General features: G+C 40.6%; 1 protein-coding gene across 5 annotated transcripts in view; it reads left to right on the top strand.

Moving 5' to 3' along the window:
- The window catches only part of FGD5 (FYVE, RhoGEF and PH domain containing 5), a 177,627-nt gene that overhangs the window by 117,243 nt on the left and 35,210 nt on the right, over positions 1-25,174 (top strand). For 4 of the 5 annotated variants that reach the window (XM_060766238.2, XM_060766237.2, XM_067463500.1 and 1 more), the window contains exons 6-10: positions 5,526-5,677; positions 6,761-6,917; positions 14,342-14,429; positions 21,774-21,824; positions 24,990-25,048. In XM_060766238.2, coding sequence (XP_060622221.2) covers positions 5,526-5,677; positions 6,761-6,917; positions 14,342-14,429; positions 21,774-21,824; positions 24,990-25,048 — 507 coding nt within the window. The remainder of the gene's footprint in view (positions 1-5,525; positions 5,678-6,760; positions 6,918-14,341; positions 14,430-21,773; positions 21,825-24,989; positions 25,049-25,174) is intronic. The other variant, XM_067463499.1, reaches the window with a different exon arrangement.

The following is a 25,174-nucleotide window of genomic DNA, read 5'->3' as shown; positions in this document are numbered from 1 at the left end:
CACTTACTTCTAGTTGGCATTACAGCTATATCTACTTTTTTGACCTTTTAAAACCTTAAATTGCCTAGGCCCAGAATACATCAGGAAGAACTTGAATATGTCTGTAACTTGGAATATTCCTCAGGGCTGTACCTCTCCTCACTGGAACTGCCCATGGGAAGGATGCAATGGTGCTTCAGAATTCGCCTTTTGGTGGATATCTCTAGGCCAGAGGAGGCAAAGTATAGGCTATAAGCATCCCCTAGCCCACTAATTTTTTTTAATAATATTTTATTGAGTTTATCATATAAAAAGGGTGAAAAGAGGGTGAAACATAGAAAACAATACATAGAGAAGACGAACATAGAGTTATCCATAGACATACATATTACAATCGAGCATATAGTGCAGGTTACGTAGGACAAAACAAACATATTATGTTAACATCTATCAACAATAATCCCACCTATCCCCCGACTCCTCCCCCCCTCCCAGACCCACCCCCTACTGAAAATTAAAACCGACTTCCCCTCATTTTCATTCATTCCTATATCATTTCATAGTACTGTATTCCCATTACATCTATATCATCCTCAATTATCAAACATACATAATTTCCTATTATTGTGTTTCTTTTTCCATATAAGTCTTAAACGAGCTCCAATCGGTCATCGCGGACCCTCTTCCATTATTCTGTCTTAGCCAGAATGTTAGTTCATCCATTTCTTGGATGTCCAGGACTTTATTTCGCCATTGCATGATGGTGGGTATCTTTTCCTGCTTCCATAAGCTGGCGAATGACATCCTGGCCGCAGTTGCTAAGAAGGTAAACAACTTTTCAGAGTTAGTATCAGGAAAAACAGAGTTATCGTACATTCCTAACAAATAGGCTTCTGGGCACAGGGGATAATTTATCCCAAGGATTTTCCTACATTCCAGATGAATGGCCTTCCAGAACTCTCTCGCCTTTGGACACTGCCACCATAAGTGGTAAAAAGACCCCTCATTGGTTTTACATTTCCAGCATTGATTATCTGCATTATTATACATTCTCGCTATCTTTTTTGGGGTCAGATACCAGCGGTGGAGCATTTTCAGCCAGTTTTCCTTTAGGTCCGAGGCATAAGTATATTTGAGTCTTTTATTCCAGATAGCCTCCCATTCTTTTAGGTGAATGGTTCTTCCTATATTTTTTGCCCAGAGGACCATTGAGTTTTTGATGGTCTCCGTTTCGGTTGCCCACTCCAGAAGATTTCGGTATAAGAATGTTATAATTTTTTTGTTCTTTTTGTGGAGCTTGTCCCACAGGTCTGATTCCTCCCCGAAGCCCAGCTTCCTGTCCTCCCTGAAACTTTCTTTAATCTGGGCATATTGCAGCCAAGATATGTTTTTAAAGTTTTTTGCTATTTCTTTTTGGGTTTTAAGCTCCCAGGAGCCATTCTTTTTAAAAAGAATATCTCTATAAGAGGGCCAGGCTACCCATCCCAAGAGTCTGCGGTGCTTCGCCTCCAGGGGGGAGATCCAAAGGGGGGTTTTTTGGAAAAAGTATTTTTTGTGTCTTTCCCAAACTTTGATCAGGGCAGATCTCACGAAGTGATTTCCGAAATTTCCTTCTTTCTTGGTCCCATCATACCATAGGTATTCGTGCCAGCCCTTGCGGAGGTCGAACCCTTCGATTGTTAAGATCTTTATATTTTGCAGCTTTGTCCAGTCGCGGATCCAAGATAGCGCACTGGCATCATAGTATGCCTGTAGGTTCGGAAGACCAAATCCTCCTTTATGGGTTGGCATCGTCATTATCGTATACTTAATCCTGGGCCTTTTGTTTTTCCAGATGAACTTTGTGATTTCTTTGTTCCAGTCCTTAAAGATCTTAAAATTTCTAATGATAGGGAGATTCTGGAAGATGTAAAGCAGTTTAGGGAGAACATTCATTTTTATGGTAGCAACTCTACCTAGCAGTGATAAGTTTAGGTTCTTCCATATTTCCAACTCCTTTTTGATTTCCTTCCATTTTCTTATATAGTTATTTTCTAATAGGTGTAAGTTCCTCTGAGTGACCCAGATTCCTAAATATTTAATTTTGTTTACTGTTTTGATTCCTGATAGGTCCTCTAGTATCTTCTGGTTTGATTTTGAGATGTTTTTGGTCAGCAGCATAGTTTTCCTTCTATTTATTTTGAGTCCCGCAACCTCCCCGTATTTTTCGATTTTATCCATCCATAGTTGTAGTGTTTCTCTTGGGTTCTCTACCACACAGATGATATCATCTGCAAATCCACTAATTTTTAACAACATATTTTTTAAAGCTAAAGAAATTCTCTTGACCTAATGACTATAGGGAAAAAATTGTCATCTTTTTTTTCCAACTAGAAAATTGGTCTTCTCTATCTGCATTGACCAGGCAAAAGTGTTTTTATTTCTAAGGGATAAAGAAGTATTTCCATGTCATGTCTCACTGACAGGTTTGCTAGGTGTTCTGTCCAGTTAGTTGTGAATCCTGTGTTTTGTCTTTATAGTTACTGTATTAATATGTGCAGTGAGTTATTCAAATATATTCATTATCTGTGGATTTTTAGTTAAGAACCCAGAGTTATTTTAATTAATATCTGCTGATATAGTTCACTGTGAGAATGAGGGTATTTTGTGTCTCTAGTGAATAGCATTTTTTCCAGATCTAGAGAGACAGATGCTCATATCTCTTAATAAAGGCTCTAAGTTCTAGACCAGTGTTTCTCAACCTGGGGGTCGGGACCCCTGGGGGGTCGTGAGGGTGTGTCAGAAGGGTCACCAAAGACCATCAGAAAACACAGTATTTTCCATTGGTCATGGGGGTTCTCTGTGCAAGGTTTGGCCCAATTCTATCATTGGTAGGGTTTAGTATGCTCTTTGATTGTAGATGAACTATAAATCCCAGCAGCTACAACTCCCAAATGACAAAATCAATCCCCCAAACCCCACTAGTATTCAAATTTGGGCATATCAGATATTTGTGCCAAATTTGGTCCAGTGAAATTTGGGCATATCAGATATTTACATTACGATTCATAACAGTAGCAAAATTAAAGTTATGAAGAAGCAATGAAAATAATTTTATGGTTAGAGATCGCCACATGTGGAACTGTATTAAAGGGGTGTGGCATTAGGAAGATTGAGAACTACTGCTCTAGACATTATGGGATGAGGAAACCCTGAAATGGTAACAATATTTCATAAAGTCATCCCCAACATCTCTTTAAACACTAAAAGAAGGGCAGTGTTTTATTAGAAAAATTCAATATATGTGTGTGTGGGGGGGGGGGGCGTGTATTGTATGGATTCACTGTAAAAAGTGAGTGAAAGGAAGGTAGGGGAAAGGTCTAGTGTGGGAGGAAGTATGCATGTACACATACGGGTCAAACCATGTGACACATGAAAACAGTGACAGAAAGGACAAGAAGGAAGGTGCCTGTCATGTAAATGTGATGCAGGAAACAGGATGTCATCTGGTCCACTGGAATCACCCTCAACTCTCTGATGTTATTCATGTGGCATATTTCTGGCATTTTTCTAAAGATATTCAAGGTTATCTTCATCTCCCGCAAGAGTTAGTGGTGTGCCTCTCTTCAATGCAAACAGTAAAGGAAGGTCAGATCAGGACAGATAATCTCTTTTTGTGAAACCAGCAAGCCTTGCAACTCCACATCTGCTGCAGCTGCCATCAATACAGAACCACTGGGAGCTTTCGAAACCCGTGCTTTTGCGGGCATCTCTATTGAGCCGGGTTTCCATTTAATAACTCCTACTCTTCTTCCCTCAGTCACTTGCGCTGGCTTGCTTCTCCTTTCTTGTGCAATAACATATTCAGACACTTCCATGGTTTATAGGGACGCAAAAGAAGAATTGGGAAAGGACTGAGTGTTTCTTAAGTGATCCCATATGGTCCTCAACACATGCAGAAGCCTGAAGTGTGCTTCCAGCTCCCTGCTCCTCCTCCAGTGTGCATTTTTGTAGACAATTTGAAATCCAGTTATATTTCCCATAAAGATTAGATTGGCAGAAAACAAGAAATATTACTTGCAAGAGTCTTTGCTTGGGCCAGAACAAGGAACACCCAGCTGCCTGGCTCAGTCTCTTCTCCAAGCGCATCCGCTCCAAGGGAATACAGAGGAGAATTTATCCCTATGAACAGTTCTACAGGATATTTGCCAGGCACAATAGAAATCCTTAGCTAGCTTTTAGTCTGCACAAATCTTACTGTTAGAAAGGCAAAGATCTCTTTGATAGCCTGAAGCAGAATACTAGCATAGCGAGCCAGAAACATGGTGTCTTATATCCAAATATCCCCCATCACTACACCCACTTTGCACATCACTTTGCATACAGTTTGAATGTACTGATATTTGGGTGCTGATGCAGACTTAGAAACATTGTCTGTAATTGACATAGAAATGCAACACATTTTGTGCTTAAATATCCTGAATGCGCCAGATCCCATCTGACCACAAAAGCTGAGCAGAGTCAGCTTCAAACAGGGACTACTTCTGAATATAGAATGACTATCTAATGCATTATGTTCACCACAGGGGGTTAAACCACTGAGCTGCTGACTTTGCTGACCGAAAGGTTGGAGGTTCAAATCCAGGGAGCAGGGTGAGCTCCTGCTGTTAGGCCTAGCTTCTGCCAAGCTAACAGTTCGAAAACATGCAAATATGAGTGGATCAATAGGTACTGCTTTGGTGGGAAGGTAGCGGTGCTCCATACAGTCATGCCATCCACATGAACTTGGAGGTGTCTACGGACAATGCCAGCTGTTTGGCTTTGAAATTAAGATGAGCACCACCCCTCAGAGTCAGACATTAGATTAAATGTCAGGGGAAATCTTTACCCTTTACTACTATACAATATGCAATATCAATATGGTAATAATCAATGCATTTCAAATCAAATCAGAAATCCAATTCAAATAAGAGCAAAGAAATGAAACCTCAACCTTGATTTCTCTCATGATACATGTACTGCCCTGTGGCAGTCTAGTAATGCCACTTGAGCTGTCTTTGTCTGGGTGACAGCAAAGGCATATGTAGTGCAGAATTATAGCTGTTGTGATTTGTATACTGTAGTGACATTCTGAAATACCTGTGCAGAGTAGGCTGAGGGTGCAAGAGGCAGTGCAGAACAAGAACTGTACTGGATCATTTTGATTGATGGGAGAATTGAAGAGCAATGCAAAACACTTGTGATGATAGAAATCAGGGTTTACTATAATACATGGTATAGGTTTTTGTTGTTTTTGTTAACTCATCAAATTGACCTATGATGATCCTATGAATGAAAGACCTCATGCAGTCACTGGCATCAAGAGAGGACTGCACTACATCAAAAAATGTATGAACCTGAATTGGATTGAAGAAGAAAAATACAGTAGCATGGAAAGAGAATTGAATGGTTTTAGAAAAAATGACCAGAATGTTGAGCAAATGTGTTGCAGGGCAAATTTTGAATATTATATAAATGAAGATCAGAGTTAACATTCACAGATAGTTTTCTGAATTGTGTATTTGCAGGATTTCTATGAAGCTGTCTTAAAAGTGCTAGGAAACGAGAATGATGGTAACCATGAAGAAGCAAAGCTCAAGGAAGGATTGAATGAGATCCCAGATATCTACAATTTGCATCAAGAAATATTTGAAGAACTGGAAGAAAAGGTTCTCAACTGGTAAGTGATTGGGGTTGAACCTTTAGGCCAGCATTTATATTCTACTATCCAAAAGTCTTCAAGAACAATGGCCATTTGTTCTCCTTCATCCTTGATCAGTATTTCTAGACCATTTGGATCTGGAGATTTCAAAACAGTATATGGTAATTAAGAAGAAAAGAACTAGCAACAACAAACACAAAACACAAAGGACACCATTTACATTGTTCATGAAAATAGATGGTAGGTTGAACTGCCTAGCCAGGTTCTGTCTGATCTTGGAAGCAAATTAGAGTCAGGCATAGTTAATACCTAGGAGACCACCAATGAATACCAGAGAAAAGAATTGTCAAAACCAGTTCTGATTCATAGAATCATAGAATCATAGAATTGGAAGGGACCTCAAGTACAACCCCCTGCCAAGAAGCAGGAAAATCACATTCAAAGCACCCCCAACAGTTGACCATCCAGCCTCTGCTTAATAGCCTCTGAAGAAGGAGCCTCCACCACATTCCAGGGCAGAGAGTTCCACTGCTGAACAGCTCTTACAGTCAGGAAGTTCTTCCTAATGTTCGGGTGGAATCTCCTTTCTTGTAGTTTGAAGCCATTTTTCTGTGTTCTAGTCTCCAAGACAGCAGAAAACAAGCCTGTTCCCTCTTCCCTATGACATCCCCTCACATTCATTACCATAAAGAAATCATTGGGTCACCATTTGTTGTTTAAGCAGCTCAGATTTCTAAGGGTAGTATGAGAGAAACTGAAATAGCAGATGTGGGACAATTTGCTTCTCTTAACAGTTTCATTCTACAAAACTTTGTCCTTTTCTCCATGGGTAGCCTTTACCCTACATCCTGAAGATTTAGTATGAAGTTATTACATTTACCGTGATTACACTGGATATTGTGCATGGGATTTTATCAAGCTGTTGGGAAGCCATATTCCACAGAGTGTGCTGTAAAACTAGTGCAGGCCAGGAATAATAACAAGAACTACCCTTCTGATTAAGACACTGAGGACTAATAAAGGAGGATATTTGTAGGCAGTATGAACTAGGACTGAAGGGGTTTCCTTATTCCTCATCTGCTTGTTCCTATGTGGCTTTAGGGAAGAACATCAGAAAGTGGCTGAAGTTTTCCTCTCCAGACAATCGCGGTTTCATCACCATACAGCTTACATCATGCACTTTGATAGGACCTTGGCTTTGCTGGATGAAGCTCGTCTTAAATCTTCCCAGTTGGATATTGTCATTCGAGAGTTTGAGGTAAGGCCCTATCTATCTGTATCTTCTTCACACTGACTCGGGGCTATGTTTCAGTACTCTTTCCTTCACTTCCTTCTTTCTCACCTCTCAGAGGTAGTCCTCTTTACAATGGTCAGCCGGGACAGGGAGAGAGGGGGGATCACTGACAATTTAATTCCCAATTGAATTCAGATGGTAGGTAAGTATAACTATGAGGATATTGGAAGAGTAAAAATGTCTTCTCAATCTGTATCTGAAAGCATGCAGAGTTGAATCCACAAGAGCTATACCCCAGCTCCACAGTGTGCTATCCTGCACCATTTTGGCCACCTAGTGTCACACTCAGATATTTTAATCCAAACTCGGTTTGTCTTGAAAGCCATAATGTTCCCTCTCACTGAAGTAATCTCAATACAAGGGCATGTCTGCCTGTTCACATGCTCACAGTATTGCACTATTTTAGATCCCATGACTGCAGTGGCTGTACTTTGTTTTCTTCCTGGCATGCATTCAGATATACATGTGCTTATATATTCATATCATCTAATAACTTTCCCTTTTTCCCAGCTGCATTTTCATTGGATGGCTCCCGGTGGAAGGCATGATTTGAACCCAAGTCCAAGTTGCTATACCTCAGAAGGCTCTGCGTTGGCCCAAGACATTTTGCTAGCTGAGGCAGAGCTCAAATGCTCCTAACCTATGCTGCCCACGTGCATTTATTTCACCAGCATGTTTCCTAGCAGGACCAGTTGTCAGTAATCTCACCTTTGGGTTGTTGTAGGTTTTTTGGGGGTATATGGCCATGTTCTAGAAGCATTCTCTCCTGATGTTTCACCTGCATCTATGGCAAGTATCCTCAGACGTTGTGAGGTCCCTGATGTAGGTGAAACATCAGGAGATAATGCTTTTAGAACATGGCCATATAGCCCAAAAAACCTACAACAACCCAGTGATTCCAGCCATGAAAGCCTTCAACAATACAGTCTCACCTTTCTTGATTTGGGAAAAATAGAACATTTTTCTACCTTCCTTTCTGCATTGAGGTTGTGGCTTCTGATGTTGTAGATGAACATTTAATATCAGCCCTAGTTTAGACCATTTGTAAAGGGTAGGGGAGGAGAGGTGGTAATATTTATTCATCTGACAGAAAATGTTATGACGATAAATTGGCTACTGTATTTTTCATGTTGCTTGGGCAGTCAGCTCCTTGATATATGGATTATGTTTCTTTTTTCAGCACATGTGAAATACTAATAATGATAATTCATTGAAGCAACCATTCTTCAACTGGTGTCTAAGAAATTTCACTCTTTGAATTTTACCAAAAAGGAGGGGTTTTAAATGTTGCTAGGAAAGCCTTGCTCAGAAATGTAGACTTTCAATAGCGATTGTCCATCTTTGTCTTCAGCATCATCTCAATGGAATGCACTTTCTTACTGCCCAGATATTCTGTACACTAGAGCCAAAAATTCCTTATATGAAAGCCAAGAAGCCTAAGGTGAAGAAAAAGGCCAGTGTCATGAGAAGGTTATCACCAGAAGTCTTAAGTCTGTCTGTGCATATGCTACCAGTAGTCTGTTGACTTGTGGTGAGCCCATGTGTTTCACAGGGTTTTCATAGGCAAGGAATATTCAGAAAGTAGTTTTGCCAGTTCCTTCTTCTGACATATAGTGGACAGCACCAATAAAAGGTTTTGTGTGAAGTAGAGACAGGCCTTATTTATCACAGATTTCAGCTAGTTTAATACTTAATTTCTTCAGAAAACCTATGATTTTGTGAAGGGCCTGAAAACGTCTAAAGATGAACTGTTAAAATGTAGAAGGGGATCAGATGTGTAAAAGCACATAGGCTCAACCTGTCTTTGCTAGATATCCAATAAGCATGAAAAGTGCCAAAATGTACTCATAGAGCTTTTCCATGCTAAAGAAATCCTAAATGAACCACTAGTATCTCTGCCGTTCTTCACTCATATTGTTACCATGGGCCTATGGTTGGTTTTAAAGCAATAGAATATTGTAAAGCTATCATGAGAGCTGATGTAGTCTAGTCATTTTAGCATTGGACTATGACTCTGGAGACCTACATGGCCAAGGAAACCCACTGGGTGACTTTGGGTTAATTACACTCTTTCATCCTCAGAGGAAAGGAAATCTTGCCAGATTCACTTTACAGTTGCCCTAAGTCAGAAATAACTTCAAGGCACAGAACATCAACAATGCTTTTATTTATTATTTATTTATTTCCAACATTTCTTTTCCGCCCTTCTCAGCCCCTGAGGGGAGACTCAGAATGGCTTACACTGGCAACAATTTGATGCCACAACATACAAAACCATTGTAACAGATATAACAATAATTTAAAACAGTAAATAAAGCAGTAAGTTAAAAACAATTTAAAACATTATTATCATCCATATAACCATTTCCAGTCCAGTTCAACCTCCAAAGTGCTGTCATGCCTGCTGTCCAAAGGCCTGGTCTCAGAACCATGATTTCTGTTTTTTCCTAAAAGAAAGGAGGGATGAAGCTGACCTAATCTCACTGGGGAGTGAGTTCCACAGATGGGGGTCATGACCAAGAAGGCCCTGTCCATTGTCCCCACCAGCGTTTGCGAAGCTGGCGGGACCGAGAGCAGAGCCTCCTCGGATGATCTTAGGCTACGAGGTGGAATGTAGAGGGAGATAAATTTGGACAAGTAAGCTGGGCTGGAACTGTATAGGGCTTTATAAGCCAAGACCAGCACTTTGAATTGTGCTTGGAAATGGACTGGCAGCCAGTGGAGATGACACAACAGGGGGGTGGTATGCTCCCTGTATGTCACTCCAGTGAGTAGTCTGGCTGCCACCTGTTGGAGTAGTTGAAGTTTCCGAACATTCTTCAAAGGCAACCCCATGTAGAGTGTGTTGCAGTAATCTATTCAGGATGTAACCAGAGCATGGACCGCTGTGGCCAGATCAGACTTCCCAAGTTTGTGTGCAGCTGGCGCACAAACCTTAGCTGTGCAAAAGCTCCCCTGGCCACCACCGAAACCTGGGGTTCCAAACTCAGCGATGAATCCAGGATCAATGCTATAGTATTGAAACAGATTCGCTGTATAGGTGGAGGGAAGGAGTTATGAACACACTTGTTTACATTTGAATGGATGCTTCTGGTGTGGCCTAGAAGGTTTCTTTTTTCCTAATTAATATGAGCCATTAAGTGGCTCACTTCCATACCCTGCAACTGTTTCAATTTAGCAGGGAGAGCCTTGATTATTCCTCTGTAATCCCACTTTTTCAGCTGCTTTTAAAAAGTCCCAATTTCTCTTTCTTCCTCCCACTTAATTTTTTTGTCCTCAGCTTACTTCTGTTGCTACAAAATGTGTTCAAAGGCCAACGGTGGTTTGTGTTCAATTACGTTGGCAGGAAAGAGAGGAGATAACGTGATGGTACCTTTGCCCTTCCTTAGCAGGACCAGGTGAAGCCAAGCTGCCACAGCCTTTCCTAGCTTATGTGTTCTACATCAGTAATAATTTTACAACTCTCTGATGTTACTTGACCCACATGCCCCAGTTTTTATTTGTGAAATATTGTAGTGTAAGCATTTAATTCAAGAAGGCATGGAGAAGAGAGAAAGCAGGTAGTTAAAAATTTTAAAACTTTTTTTAAGTGTAAGGGTGGCAGGTTTAACATGAGAGAACATTCATAAAATATGCACACTCTTAAAAAAAGAACAAAAATTAAATCCTGTGCAACATTTAGGTATAACAAGTAATTATTTATGCCAAATGTTTGTAATATTCATGTATACATGAAGTCATTGCCCTCACGTTTCTGCAGTAAGTGTTGTAGCAACATTGCTTTCTATGTTATTCTGACCTTTGGCTTGAATTTAGGGCTAGCTGTAGCAATATATATTTGAATTCTTCTTTCCCCAAACTTTCTTTAGCCTCTCCATACACAATTCCAGAGGTTAATGCCTGACCCTCCCCCCAGAAAGGCCCCGTCTCCCTTTAAGCTTGTGTTTGGCAGTTGAATAAGCTCACCTCCCTGGAGAGCAATTCAGAGCCTGGCCTCAGCCCTGCTCATGGTGTCTAGCACATAAATCAGCTTGGCTCTTCTGAAGATGCCTTTGGCAAGTTTCAGATCAATGGTTCATACTCTCCAGTTTTCCATCTTCCTTTGCAGTGCCTCAGGATACAGGGACAGGATGTATTTCACAGGAATACGGTGGCCTCTGATATTAAGTAAGAGATAAAAGTTACAGTGTTAATGCCTTAGCCTCATGTGTTGCCCCTCAGTTCAGCTGCAATTGGAGTTAATGGGATTTTTATTTGAGCCATAAATCTGATCTTAGAAATTTCCTGTATGCAAGTAGGATTTTGTCTTGTTTTTTTGATATCCGCAGTCTTCTCACTCAGAAGAGTATCCAAGTAGGATATTCACTGCATTAAAGGAGGAAATAAAAGGAAGGGAAATCCATCCTATATAAATTTCTGTGATCAAACTAAATGCTCAAATATAAGGGAACAAAGTAGGACTGTCTGGATTTATGACTTGTCGAAATAGCTATAGAAAATTAATAGAAAAGTCGTTAAATTTTGATGGGCTAGAGAGTTTTTCAAACTTTGCTTCAGCCGAGGCATGGATCAGTAAGAATTGAACAGGATCTCAGTTAACAGGCAAGACCAGTAGGCAGTCTCCTAGTGGGACACGTTGTTTATTTTACAAACCTCATAGACAATCCCTTGTAGCCCAGTTTGATTATCTTCTAGAAGTAGAGTTTTGGCAGTAGGTCCGTAAGTAACTATAGAGACCTGTTCTGGATCTGCATGGTCTTTCTCAGTGAGGATATCCATTTCCAGATAGAAAATTATCCCGACAAGGGTTGGCTCGATGTTCCTTCTTCTTGGCCCATTTCTCCCTTTTGACCTCTATCTGTGCCTCTTCAGCAGATCTCCAATTAAAATGCTCAATGCCCAGAGCTTCCAAATTCTTGGTATTTATGCCACATTTTTAAGGTTAGCTTTAAGCCTATCTGTATATCATGTTCTTGGTGGGATGGGCATACCAAGCCACCTTGTCTCTCTCCTGAGGAATCTGTACAAGGACCAAGTAGCAACAGTCAGAACTGACCACGGAACAACAGACTGGTTCAAGATTGGGAAAGGCGTACGGCAAGGCTGCATCCTCTCACCCAACCTTTTTAACTTGTATGCAGAACACATCATGCGATGTGCGGGGCTTGATGAATGCAAAGCTGGGGTGAAAATTGCTGGAAGAAACATTAACAACCTCAGATATGCAGATGACACCACTCTGATGGCCGAAAGCGAGGAGGAGCTGAGGAGCCTTCTAATCAAGGTGAAAGAAGAAAGCGCAAAAGCTGGGTTGCAGCTAAACTTAAAAAAAAAACCAAGATTATGCCAACAAGAATGATTGACAACTGGAAAATAGAGGGAGAAAATGTGGAGGCCGTGACAGATTTTGTATTTCTATGCGCAAAGATTACTGCAGATGCAGACTGTGGCCAGGAAATCAGAAGACGTTTACTTCTTGGGAGGAGAGCAATGTCCAGTCTCGATAAAATAGTAAAGAGTAGAGACATCACACTGGCAACGAAGATCCGCCTAGTCAAAGCCATGGTATTCCCTGTAGTAACCTACGGATGTGAGAGCTGGATTTTAGGGAAGGCTGAGCGAAGGAAGATAGATGCTTTTGAACTGTGGTGTTGGAAAAGTTCTGAGAGTGCCTTGGACTGCGAGAAGATCCAACCAGTCCATCCTCCAGGAAATAAAGCCTGACTGCTCATTGGAGGGAAGGATACTAGAGACAAAGTTGAAGTACTTTGGCCACATCATGAGGAGACAGCAAAGCCTAGAGAAGACAATTATGCTGGGGAAAGTGGAAGGCAAAAGGAAGAGGGGCTGACCAAGGGCAAGATGGATGGATGGCATCCTTGAAGTGACTGGACTGACCTTGAAGGAGCTGGGGGTGGTGACGGCGACAGGGAGCTCTGGCGTGGGCTGGTCCATGAGGTCACGAAGAGTCAGAGATGACTGAACGAATGAACAACAACAATATCTCTTCTGCTGCCCTTCGACATTCCGTTTTCCATTCTTGAGCTAAGAATAAAGTAACTGCTTTGGGAGACGTTGATCGGACATTTGGACAACATGGCCAGTCCAGTGAGGTTGATGGCGGAGGATCATCACTTCAGTGCTAGTAGTCTTTGCTTCTTCCAGAATGCTGCATTTTGTCCGCCTATTTTTGTAGAAGAGTTGCAGGATTTTTCATAGGCAACACTAACGGAATCTTTTCAGAAGTCAAAGCTGATGTTGTAGAGGACCCATGTTTCACGGGCACACAACAGAGTTGGAAGGAAAATAGTTTTATAAACAAGCATTTTAAAACACATCAGTTAATGACTTCCTTTTGTAAAAGAAACACCTTCCAATGGTTTCGCATCAGGAGCACAGCAGGAGAGGAATGATGCCATGGGATAACTCCTACTATTATTCTTCTATATCTGCATACCTCCCTCGTATGATCATAATTCTTAGACTAGATCCAGATGATGATAATAGTGTTGATCTCTCATATGTTGTCAAGCATCAGTGTGTATGATGCTTGGCAACATATGAGAGAGTAGATTCCTTCCCTGATGAGATTGATGACATCTGTGTTTTTTAAAAAAAACACTAACTCATCTCATCCACATCTCTAGGATCAAATACAGAAAAAGATGCAACTTGCAATGAGATCTCAATGCATTTCTAGGTTTGCAATGCATTCCACAAAAGAAAACAAATGCATTTAACAACATGTGTGTATTAATGCACCCATTGCACCAGGGGTGGGCAGGAGTGGTAAAATGGGGGGAGGGGTGTTCATCAACCTTTCAAAAGGCCTTGGAGGACTGCACCCTCACTGCACTGTTTGTGTGTGTGTGGTGTGTGTATGCATTACATGACACACTTATTAGGTGGCATGAAGACATGTTTTTGGATCTGAGCCCCTAGAAAGCATTTTAGGGCAGTTTGTGATTAATTCCTTTTTCAAAATTTAATTTTTACCCTGGGGTGTGCAGGAGGCTCTAGATTTAATGGAAATGACCTTCATATACCACACAGATAATTTTGGACATTTAGGAACAAATTTTTTTGCAAAAAAAATGGTTCTGGGGGCTGCATGCAACCTGTGAGTTGCAGTTTGCTCACTTCTTCTTTACAATGTAAACAAAATACATAGAGGGCCTTTTCCATTATAAAAATCCACACAGAACTGACAGAGTGTGGATTTGGAGGTGGGTACAGAAGGAAGTTGTTGTATCCCTTGTTGAAATTACTATGTGCTAACAGGCAGTGGTTGGAGAGCATCTAGATATGCTGCAATTCTGTTATTTTCTGGTTATTGGTGCTCAAGCTCTGACATTTACTCTCTTTTTCTCCCTTTCTCTTGAGGACAGCAGTTTCGTGATGGCAATATCTTGAATGTGAAACATCAGCTCTTGAAAGTGGTGCAGCGTGTATTCCAGTACCATGTGCTACTCACAGGTCAGGAAAATGTGAAATATCACACCTGCATAATGGGAGAGACTGTATTTCTCTGCTTTTTTTTTCAGGCTGCCGCCGTGGTCTTGAACTGCATCTGGTCCCCCCTTCTTTATCCTGCACCCTTTATAGTGGCTTACATGACTTTGGTTTCCTTCTTCAGAAGATTTGTTGAGTGGAAGAAGAGAGAAGGTGATAAGTGTTGAGATGGAGGAGGAGAGGGAATAACAAGAAAGAGAGGGAAATAATATATCATGTTGTTGGAGATTGAGCGGGCTGTGGTCTGGGTTGCAGATGGAACCAGCATGAGGTAGTGGTTGAGCATTGGCTTGTGACTCTGGAGACCAGGGTTTGAATCCCCACTCAGCCATGAAAACCTACTGCGTGACCTGGGGGAAGTTTCACTCTCCCTTCAGAGGAAAGCAAAGGAAAATCCTCTTCTGAATAATCTTACCAAGAAGAACCCATAATAATTTGCCGCAGGGTCACCATAAGTTTAAAAAGTCTTCAAGGCAAATAGTAAATGTCGCAGATTAGGGTAAAAGATAAATCAGTAGTTTTAAAGACTGTTTGTTGACATATAAATCCCAGCAATGATTGAAGCAAAATAACTACTGGAGGAACATCATAAGTACATCATATTGTTTGTACTTGGATGGGGAACTATCTTAAGAATATTGAAATGATTACTTCCCAGTGGTTAAAATAAGCCACATTGTTCAGCATTTTTGGTAAGCATTCTAAATTATATATCCTAGTGGAAGTTTGGTCTCAGATTCTCCTGAGAACATTTCCCAGACTCTCCTGAGAAAATGCACTCAATCTCTCACTGGGTCGACTTGTCCTGAGAATCAGCACTTCTTGGGAGCCCACCGATTTCATGTTGCTTCTTCTATGACCTTTGTCAGGAATGCACAAGGACCTCAGGTTTACAAACCATTACCATAGCAACTCTTAAGAGACCTGGAAATTGAGAGTCTAAATGAATCACAGCAAGAACTCCCACACTGTGAGATCTGCTGATTCATACAACACTTGGAACATGGATGTTTATAAAATTGCAGACTTTCATTTATCATTTTGCTGATTATGACCCTCCGTGAGGGCAATACTCTTCAAAAAGTGTTGACTAGAGGTTTGGGGGAATTGTAATCCCAAAGGGATCAATCTCTGGGTAAATGGGAAGGGTTCAAAACTCAGAGAAACATTACATACTTTGAAAAGTATCCTTCTCTCATGCTATCTCTCTCACACAATACTTGAGCCTGGGAGTATTCACTGAAGATGGATGCCTATTTCTATTGTAGGAGAGAAATTAAAATTTTAAAAGAAAATACCAAGTTTCTTGTCTTGCGTCTGCATAAATTTAGAATATGAGTAGTCAAGTAGTGATTCCAGGACCATGTGCAAACCTCTCTCACTACTCCTGGTCACTACTCCAAAATTTAGTTTGAGGATGATAAGAAGCTTAACAGAGGAAAGAGAGGATGTAAAGGATTCAAGTAATAATAAACATAGAGATTCAGCCTGGAGATATTCTGAGGGTATGTCACAGTTGAGAGCCCTTTACTGAAACACCCATGAAATGCAACTGGTCTTATAAATTCAATAGTTGGTCTTTTTTTGTATGGACTATTCTAGCATAGTGCAATTGAGACAGGCTTCTTGAACTGTGTCACTTATGTTCTATTTGGTTCACTTCTTACTTGGATCCCATTTGTTATCCGTATTTTAAATGGACAATGATTTGGAGGCATTTTTGCCTAGTAGAAGCAACTGTTTCCTGAAGGGGCTTCTACTAACCTCCCTCCTATTCTCCAGCCTCCCTTAAAGGAGCACCTTGTCACATCTCTTGACAGCATTATCATTCCCAGCACTGTTGCTTTCATTTGTATTATTAACAAAGAATAATAAAATGCATTGCAGGATAGATTTAGGATGGGTTGCCAAAACACTACAGCTGCAGTATTTCTAACTTTCCATACACATTTGGGAGAAATTATAGCAGACTACAATGATTCATCTGGCAGGGATAAGCGATGCTCTGTCACCAGAGACCGCTTTTGTGTCTAGCCTACACAGATATCGCAAATGGGCTATTGCAACAGTTCTTTCCTTAGTCCAGAGAGGTCCACAAATAACCTCAGCCTCTATATACTTATGTGAGTCACAGGTCATTTTAGTTAATTCAGAGGAGATGGAGTCTTTTATCAAGTTTCAGATAGAGAAGAATTAAATATGGCTATTCCCAGTTAAACCTAATTCTTTTGGGAATCACTTTGTATTTATCTGTAACAAATCCATCATTGGAGTCTTTCCCCCCTGAGTTTAACTAAACTATGATATAATTAAAGAGAGGTGGGAAGGGGGAGCATCACAGTCCCTCAGGCAATTTGGAAATCTGCTGTTAAAAATCATGTTCCTTTTTAATTTCTTTTTAATCACAAAGATGACTTTTTACTGATTGAATTAGCTGGTTCAACTGCATTACCTTAAATATGCAAGAAAAATATGTGAATATACAAAGGATTGTGTCTATTTACTGTTGATGATGATTATGACTCCTAAAACTGGGAGTCAAAATGGTTTACAATTTCAAGAAAACAATACAAATAAAAATATACAAAAAGGTGAACATTAAGTAAAGGTAAAGGTTTCCCTTGACATTAAGTCTAGTTCTGTCCAACTCTGGGGGGTGGTGCTCATCTCCATTTCTAAGCCGAAGAGCCAGCGTTGTCCATAGACACCTCCAAAGTCATTTTGCCAGCATGACTGCATGGAGTACAGTCAGCAAGTTTAGTAGCTCAGTGGTTTAACTCACTCTGCCACTGGGGGACCCCAAGGTGAACATTAGATTAGGATTAAACACTTAAAACAATCCATTCTAAAACAGCACAGCAACTTCAACCCATTGTTTAAAAACTTTCAAATTTAAAAACCCGATGGAACAAAAGAGCTTTTGCCTGGCAAGGGAAGGACTGCAGGGAGGGGGTTGTTCTGGCCTCTTCAGGAAGAGAGTTACAAAATCAGAGCCGGTGCTGAGAAGACTCTCTCACATCCCCACCGACCTCATTTGTGATGGTGGTCCATTGACTGGCTAACCTTGTGTCCTTTTGCTGCTGTCTGGTGTTACCTCTGCCGCCTCCTGGGGCAAATTTGGCAGAGAGGTGTGCATTAGGGTTTTCTCTTTTGTTATAGCTTCTTGAATGTGGAGCTCTGTTTACTGTTTCTGTATGCTTTTCTTCTTTGAAGTTTATGGTTACCCTGGGGCAAACACTGGCAACACTGGTTTAGAGGGGGCTTGCCATTGCTTTTCTTTAATAATAACAAAAATAATCATACATATTATTTATATTCCGCTTTATCTCCCTGGAGGGACTCAGAGTGGATTACAGTACGCATATAAGGCAAACATTCAATGCCTTTTACACAACAAACAACGGCATACAATACACAGATAAGGTAAAGGCCTTCCCCTTTTCATCTCCGGCGTCTGGAGGCGATGCTCAACTCTGGCCATGGGGAGGTGCTCTTGTTCCATTTTCCATGCTGTGGAGCCTGCTGCCTGTAGATATCTCCGATCTTTTTGCCAGCATGTCTCCATGGGACGCCCTTTTACTTTCCCATCAAGGCAGTATCTATTGATCTACCTGCATTGCCTGCTTTTGATCTACTAGGTTGGCAGAAGGTAGGGCTGACAGTCCCCAATGTCAGTCATAGCTTCTGCCATCCTAGTAGTTCTAAAGCACCCCGACTCGCTCACCCCGAATCGCGACTTCAGCAGCTTTCCTGCAGCTAGCAATTTCAATCACTGTGCTACCGTGGTCTTTGAGGCTGAGAGCATGACTTGCTAAGGTCAACCACAGGTTTCCATGGCTAAGTGGAGATTTGAGCCCTGGAGCTCTAATCCAATACTTAAACCACTACACCATGTTTGGTCCCATAGAATACTGTACCTAGGGAGACTCGTGAGACTTAGTCTTACATTGCAGTCAAGGGCTGTTTTCATAGAATTATAGAGTTGGAAGAAATCACAGGGGCCATTAAGTCCAGGTAGTTTTGACATTGACTGAACATTGTTTCTTTAAAAAAAATTAGAATAGGAGTAGGAAAGTGTGGTGCTTCAGGTACTATTTGACTCTATTACTCTATTATCAGCAAGTGCCAGCAAGGTTAATTGCAAGAAATGGTGGTACCTGCAGTCCAATAACAGATGGAGAGGTTCCCATTTTTAATTCTTTTTACATCTTGTGTTCATTCTTGTTTTCCCATATTCTCCTGTTGTCTATTTGCATCTTTCCCTCCCTCTCTCATTACCAAAATTACAGTGATTTTAGTTTATTATAGAATAAAGAGAGAAAATCATGTGTCGTCATAAAGGCTGTGTGTATCTGCATCACACACCTACAGCCATTTTTATACCACTTTAAATGCCAACTCTTCAAACCATCAGTCCTGGGATTTGTAGCTTGGTGTGAGAATTCACTGCTGAGGAGCTCTCATTCACTTCACTGAAATATAAGATACCAACGATAAAGTAGTGCAGATAGTGCAGATAGGCACAAGGGCCTTGGCTTTCTTTGGAATGTTTTTGTTAGTTACCTTGGACATTTCATTTCAAAATACGTGTGAATTGATATAAAAATGAAGCCTTTGCAGATCCCTCACCTGCATCTCCCAGGTTGGCTAGATCTGAAGGTTGGTTGGTTGGTTGTAGTAGTAGTAGTAGTAGTTGTTGTTGTTGTTGTTGTTGTGTGCCTTCTAGTTGTTTCTGACTTACGGCAACTCTAAGATGACTCTGTTGTGGGGTTTTCTGAGGCTAAGTCACACAGTGAGTTTTCATTGACAAATTGGAATTTGAACTTTATTCCCAGAGTTGTAGTTCAACATACAAACCACTATGTTACTCTGGCTCTTTCAGACCCAAAATGATTGCAGAAGAAGGGTGATATGGGGAACTGTGCCATCTTGCCCTTGCACAAGGTGAAAATATTAGAAGTGATTCTTACTGAACCTCTTTCATTTTTGTGGTGGCTGGTATGTCATTCTAGCAATTTTGTTAGAATCATATGGATGAAAGAGACCACAAGGGTCATCCAGTCCAAGAAAGGACAGAAAAGACATCAAGAGTTGGATCCTATACAATGGAGTCAAGAAGTAGCAAGCACCCAAAGTCAGTGGACAGATGTATAATCTGGAATGGGTCTGAAATTGATATGGGATGAAGCCATTCCACTTTGTGACAATCTTGCCAAATCTTGGCTTGATTAATAGAAAAGAGCTTTTCTTTTTTTGCATGAGAAATCGAAACCTCTCTCTCTCTCTCTCTCTCTCTCTCTCTCCTTCTCCCTAATCATTAGAGGAAAGCAGAGCCTATTGTTATTATTGTATTATTACTTTCATATGAAAAGGTGGAAACAATTCCACAGCAAGCATCAACTGGATGTAGTCTTTTCCATTCTGTATATAATTTGAGGTTTGTTTAAAAAAATAAAAATCAAGATGCATTCTTTCATAAGGCATACATTTAAATTGGTCATCAGAATTTTAAAAAATGGTTTCATGCAGTGACTTATTGAGTATCTGATTCTAGCTTTTCCCAAGGAAATTATTAGTCAGAATTAAAGCTTGGCTTCTTTGTGCATGGTTCAGAAATAATTTCTGTATTTTTACTAAGAGAAGACAATCAGAAAACAATTCTGTTCAGGAATCAAATAGTAGTGCACTTAGTGGCCTGTTATAATAAAGAATTATGCAAATATTGTGTTGATCTAAACTGGCACGCTGCACAGTTTATTTTCATGACTAAAGTTCACAGAGCAGAACTCAATTGCAACAAAAATTGATATATATATTCAGAAACGTGTTACTATTCCATTCCATTAACCAGTTAAGCAGAGTCCTTGAGTCTAATTTGATTTAGTTTCATAGTTTTGACAAAGGAGAAAGAAATGGCTTTAAAAGTCTGTAGTACAAGTGTCATGTGGTGGTTTGAGCTTTGGACTATGACCTGGATTTCAGGGTTCAAATTCCTACTCAGTCATGGAAACCTACTAGAAGACTCTGGGCAAATCATATGCTCTCATATAATAATAAGACTTTATATTCCATCCTATCTCTTCAAATAGAGGTTGGAATCCATCCTCGACTCAAGATGGATTCCAACAAAATAAAATGGCAAACATTCAGTGCCTTAATCTATATACATAAAATGTGATGTTCATTTGTGGGAATAATATAACTCAAAAACCACTGGACAAATTGACACGAAATTTGGACACTACATCCCTAACAGACCAATGAGTGACCATCACACATAAACACCTTCCAAAAATAGTGTAAAGGACTTAAAAATGAAAAAAAAGCTAAATGAAGATACAGCACATCTGTGAAAACGACAGCTCCCAACATCCTCTAGACCAGGCTGTTTAGGAGAGGAGGATGCTCCAAATGCACTGCTTCCAAGCTGCAAGCTTTCTTCTCCTTGGATTTCTTTGAGAACATCCCAATCCATACATAGTTCCTATTTCTGGACTGCAGCTCCCAGCAATCCTCCAGATAGATAAGATATATAGATTAGATAGAGATAGATAGTAGGCAGATAGATCAATGAGGAGAGCTGCTGGGACTTACAGCCCAAGACTAGGTAGAGAAGGAAAAATGAGAGAAAGAAATAGAGAGAGGAAGAAAGGAAAGAGGTAGAGAAGGAAGGAAAGAGGGAGAGAAGGAAGGAAGGAAGGAAGGAGAGAAGGAAAGAAAAAAGAGAAGGAAGGAAAGAGGGAGAGAGGAAAGAAAGAAGGAGAGAAAGAGGGAGGGAAGGTTGGCCACAGCAACGTGTGGCGGGTACAGCTAGTAGAGGAATAAATTCAGACATAATAATGCAAAGATAACCCAACATATAAGAGCAAATTGTAACATGACAACTAAAAGTAAATAACATGTCCTATCACATAAATGATATCTAACATAAAACATAACACATGAAACATGAAATATAAACTTCACCATCAGCATTTTCTCAGCCTCAGAAAAACCCGTAAGATTGCCTTAGGATCACCATAAGTCTGAAATGACATGAAGGTATACACAACACGACCAATAGGCTAAAAACCTAGTAATGGCAACAGGCATTTCTGCCACTACAAGTAGACATTTGAGGTGACCATCTTCTCTGAAGTGGAGGGAGGCCTGTCATATTTCTTGGTCCCTGGAATACTCCCTCAATGACAATAGGGATGAACTTTCCCTATTGCTATTTAGATGATCATATATAAAACTGATGAATTTTTCAAAATGCATTTATCTGGGACGTAATCCATGTTTTTCTCTCTGATTATTCCCATGCAGATTACTTGAATAATCTTTGCCCTGATTCTGCTGAATATGAAGATACACAAGGTAATTTAATATGAAAACACTAAGAATGCCAGATGGAAATCAGTAGCTTAACTCTTTCAGGAAACTGTTTATGGACAATCAAAACACCACTCTACTTAGATCTCAGCTTACTTTGAGGATAAATTACCTCTCTGACATGTTTTGGGCTGAAACTACTGATCAAAAATGTACTATTCTCCAAATTTTAAGTTCCTCAAAATATTAAACAGTGGGTACCCAGGAGGAATGACGTGTGCTGTGCCAAAATCTGATGGTTACTCAATACATCTCTTTGATCGGAAGCAGTGATATCACTTAACTTGGTAAGAAGTGAATGAATGTTTTGGTTATATCCAAATAACCAAGAGCAGCTTGCTTGTTAAGAGGACTCCAGTTTAGATTGAATAGTGGGCCTATTATAAAGATTTTTTTAATGTGGGCTGAGATCACATATGAAGAGTCCTTAACATGACTGCTGCCTTGAATGAAGAACAAGAAGGTACTCCCTTCTACGTCATTTGCAGTAATCAACAGAACCGGTACTTGAGTCTTTTTTTTTTTTTGGCCATGACAACTTGGCAATGTCCCTCATTGTGGCTGAAGGTGGTAGTAAAATTGTTCTGCATATTACCTGAGATACATTCACAACTTGGGCAGCTGCTAATAACCGTTAATGCTTTATACCACAGTAAATTTGCTTGTGTTGGGACAAACAAAGTATCACAGGTGCCTGCATGAGTCTCACCACAGGGTCCCCATTATACTTTCCAACCCCCCTTTTTCACTTATAAAGACCCATTGTTTCCTCTAGGAAGACGCTGGGAAGGTCAGGGGTTGGAAATGCTGCACAATGAGTCCTCTTAAGGGCCCGGTGGTGCACAAGGACAGTCTAGGAGCCTCAGGCATTGCATGTGCTGCCTTAAAAACTCTGCCTGTCTCTGCTTCAAAGACTCACAAATTTAGTACACCATAAAGTTTCATGGATTGGTGTCATTTGTTCATATGCATTAAGTGTAATCCATACTTGGCAGGTATTTCATGAACTTTATGGATTTCCACTTTATCCAGCAATTTATTGTAGTAACTTCTAGAGGGGGTGATAATTTCCCAGGTGGAGTAGATGCCAGTGCTGGTGCTGGGATTTAAAGATTCAGAATTGTATGAGTTTATATACACACATTATATTGCCACACTTGTTTCACAGAAAATGTTCCAAGGTGAGGTGTGGTGTTGAGAAAGGTAGAAGATGTCATTAAAATTAAAACAGAAACTTTTCTGTCATGATCCCCTTGGTATGTGAAGGGGAAGGAGACTTGTGTTTGTACCATCTCACATTGGACCTGATTATAACAATCTGATTATAAACAATGTAACTTAAACAAATAATTGCCTCATCCTTTCTTACTGTAGTTCTGTGAGATTAGGACTATATACTGTTTTCATTTTGGAGAAGTACAAATGTACCTTAAACTTTGGATGAGCAGAATTGATGTCTATTAATTAGCAGTTGAAACTTTTTGTTATTTTTTTAAAAGCTCACTTTTGTGTGCTCAGAAGGGAAAATATTTTTTTTCAGGGAAATCTTTTATTCTCCTTTATTTATTTATTTATTTGCAAAATTTATATCCCGCTTTTTTCCAAGCTCAGACCTAAGGGGGTTACAACAGAATAAAAACATACAATACAAATGTTAAAACAGCCCATTAAAATATATATATTTGAAACAGCAAACACAAAACTGTGTGAACATTAAAACCAAGATAAAAACCCAGAGCTTCCACTACCACTTGTTTGGCTTAATTGGAACTGAGGTTTCCAAACACATTTCAAGGGCAGACCTGCATAGAGCATATTACAGTAGTCCAAACAGGATGTAACCAGTGCATGTACCACAGTGGCCAGGTCTGATTTCTCCAGGAATGGTCCCAGTTGGGTGCACAAGCTTTAACTGTGCAAAGGCAGTCCCAGTCACTGCCACCACCTGGGTTTCCAGATTTGAGGAGCCCAGGATTACCCCCAGACTTCAGATCTGATCTTTCAGAAGGAGTGTAACTTCTTCCAGCTCAAGATGTCACCCTATTCCTGAATCCCTCTTACTTGAGACCAGTAGTACTCCAATCTTATCCAGAATGAGTTTCAACTTGTTTACCTTCATCCAGTCCATTACTGCCTCCAGGCAACAGTTTAGGTGCAGGGTGGCTTCCTCGGCATCAGGTGAAAAGAAGTAGCAGAGTTAAGCATCATCCGTGTACAGATTATACCGAACTCCAAAACTCTGAATGATCTCTCCCAGTGGTTTCATGTAGATGTTGAACAACATTGGGCATAAAGATAAGCCCTCTTTGACCCCACAGTCCAGCGGCCATGGGGTCGAGCAGGTCTCCCCCAGAACCACCTTCTGGGTATGACCCACAAGAAAGGACCAGAACCACTGTAGAATAGTGCCTCCCAGTCCTATCCCCTCAAGTCACGTCAGAAGGATACTATGGTTGATGGTATCAAAGCCTGCTGAGAGGGCCAGAACAAGCAAAGTCACACTCCCCCGTCCAGCTCTCCGCATAGATCATCCACCAAGGTGATCAAAGCCATCACTATCCCATTTCTCGGCCTGGAGCCCAATTGAAATGGAGCTAAATAATCAACCTCATCCAGGAATCCTTGGAGTTGTCTGGCCACTACTTGCTCCAAAATTTTACTAATGAATGGCAAATTTGACACAGGCCTGTAGTTGTCAAACATGGTAGGATTAAGGGGTTGTTTTTTCAGCAGTGGTCTCACCACAGCTTCTTTAAGTGCTGTGGGGACTTGCCTTGGTGGAGCGAGACATTAATTAACTCCCTTATCCACTTGGCATGTCTTATTAGCCAAGAGGGACAAGTGCCAAGAATGCAGGAGGTGGCCCTAACTTCTCCAAGGATTCTGTTGGCATCCTTGGGTAAGACAAGGTGAAAAGAATCCATAAGAACAGGACCAGGCGGTGCCATGGCTACATCCACTGGAGCTGTAACCAAGGAGGTGTCCAAATCAGCACTAGTCTGACTGATCTTGGAGGCAAAATGAAAGGCAAAGTCATCACAGTATGCAGTGGAGTGAAACATGTGATCTACTTTTGGATTCAGTATATCCCGCACCTCTCTAAACAACTCAGCCACGTGAATCTTTCTGTTTTGTTGCTCCCTTCCATAGCTGCCTTACTCATTGTTACTGAAGTTGCAGACCAAGCCAATGATAGCATGCACCAAGGGGTAAGTACTATCTTATCTTACTTTATATTTTATTTATTATTTATATTTTGCCTTTCTCCTATCATCAGGCCTGAGGTGGTTTACCAGAAGTGCAGCCAAAATCTTACTATATAAAAGTGGGGGAGG

The sequence above is a fragment of the Anolis sagrei genome, chromosome 2 (assembly GCF_037176765.1).
Source record: "Anolis sagrei isolate rAnoSag1 chromosome 2, rAnoSag1.mat, whole genome shotgun sequence".
NCBI lineage: Eukaryota > Metazoa > Chordata > Lepidosauria > Squamata > Dactyloidae > Anolis > Anolis sagrei.
Note: the sequence above shows the minus strand (reverse complement) of the source record. Positions and strands in the feature narration are given on the sequence as shown.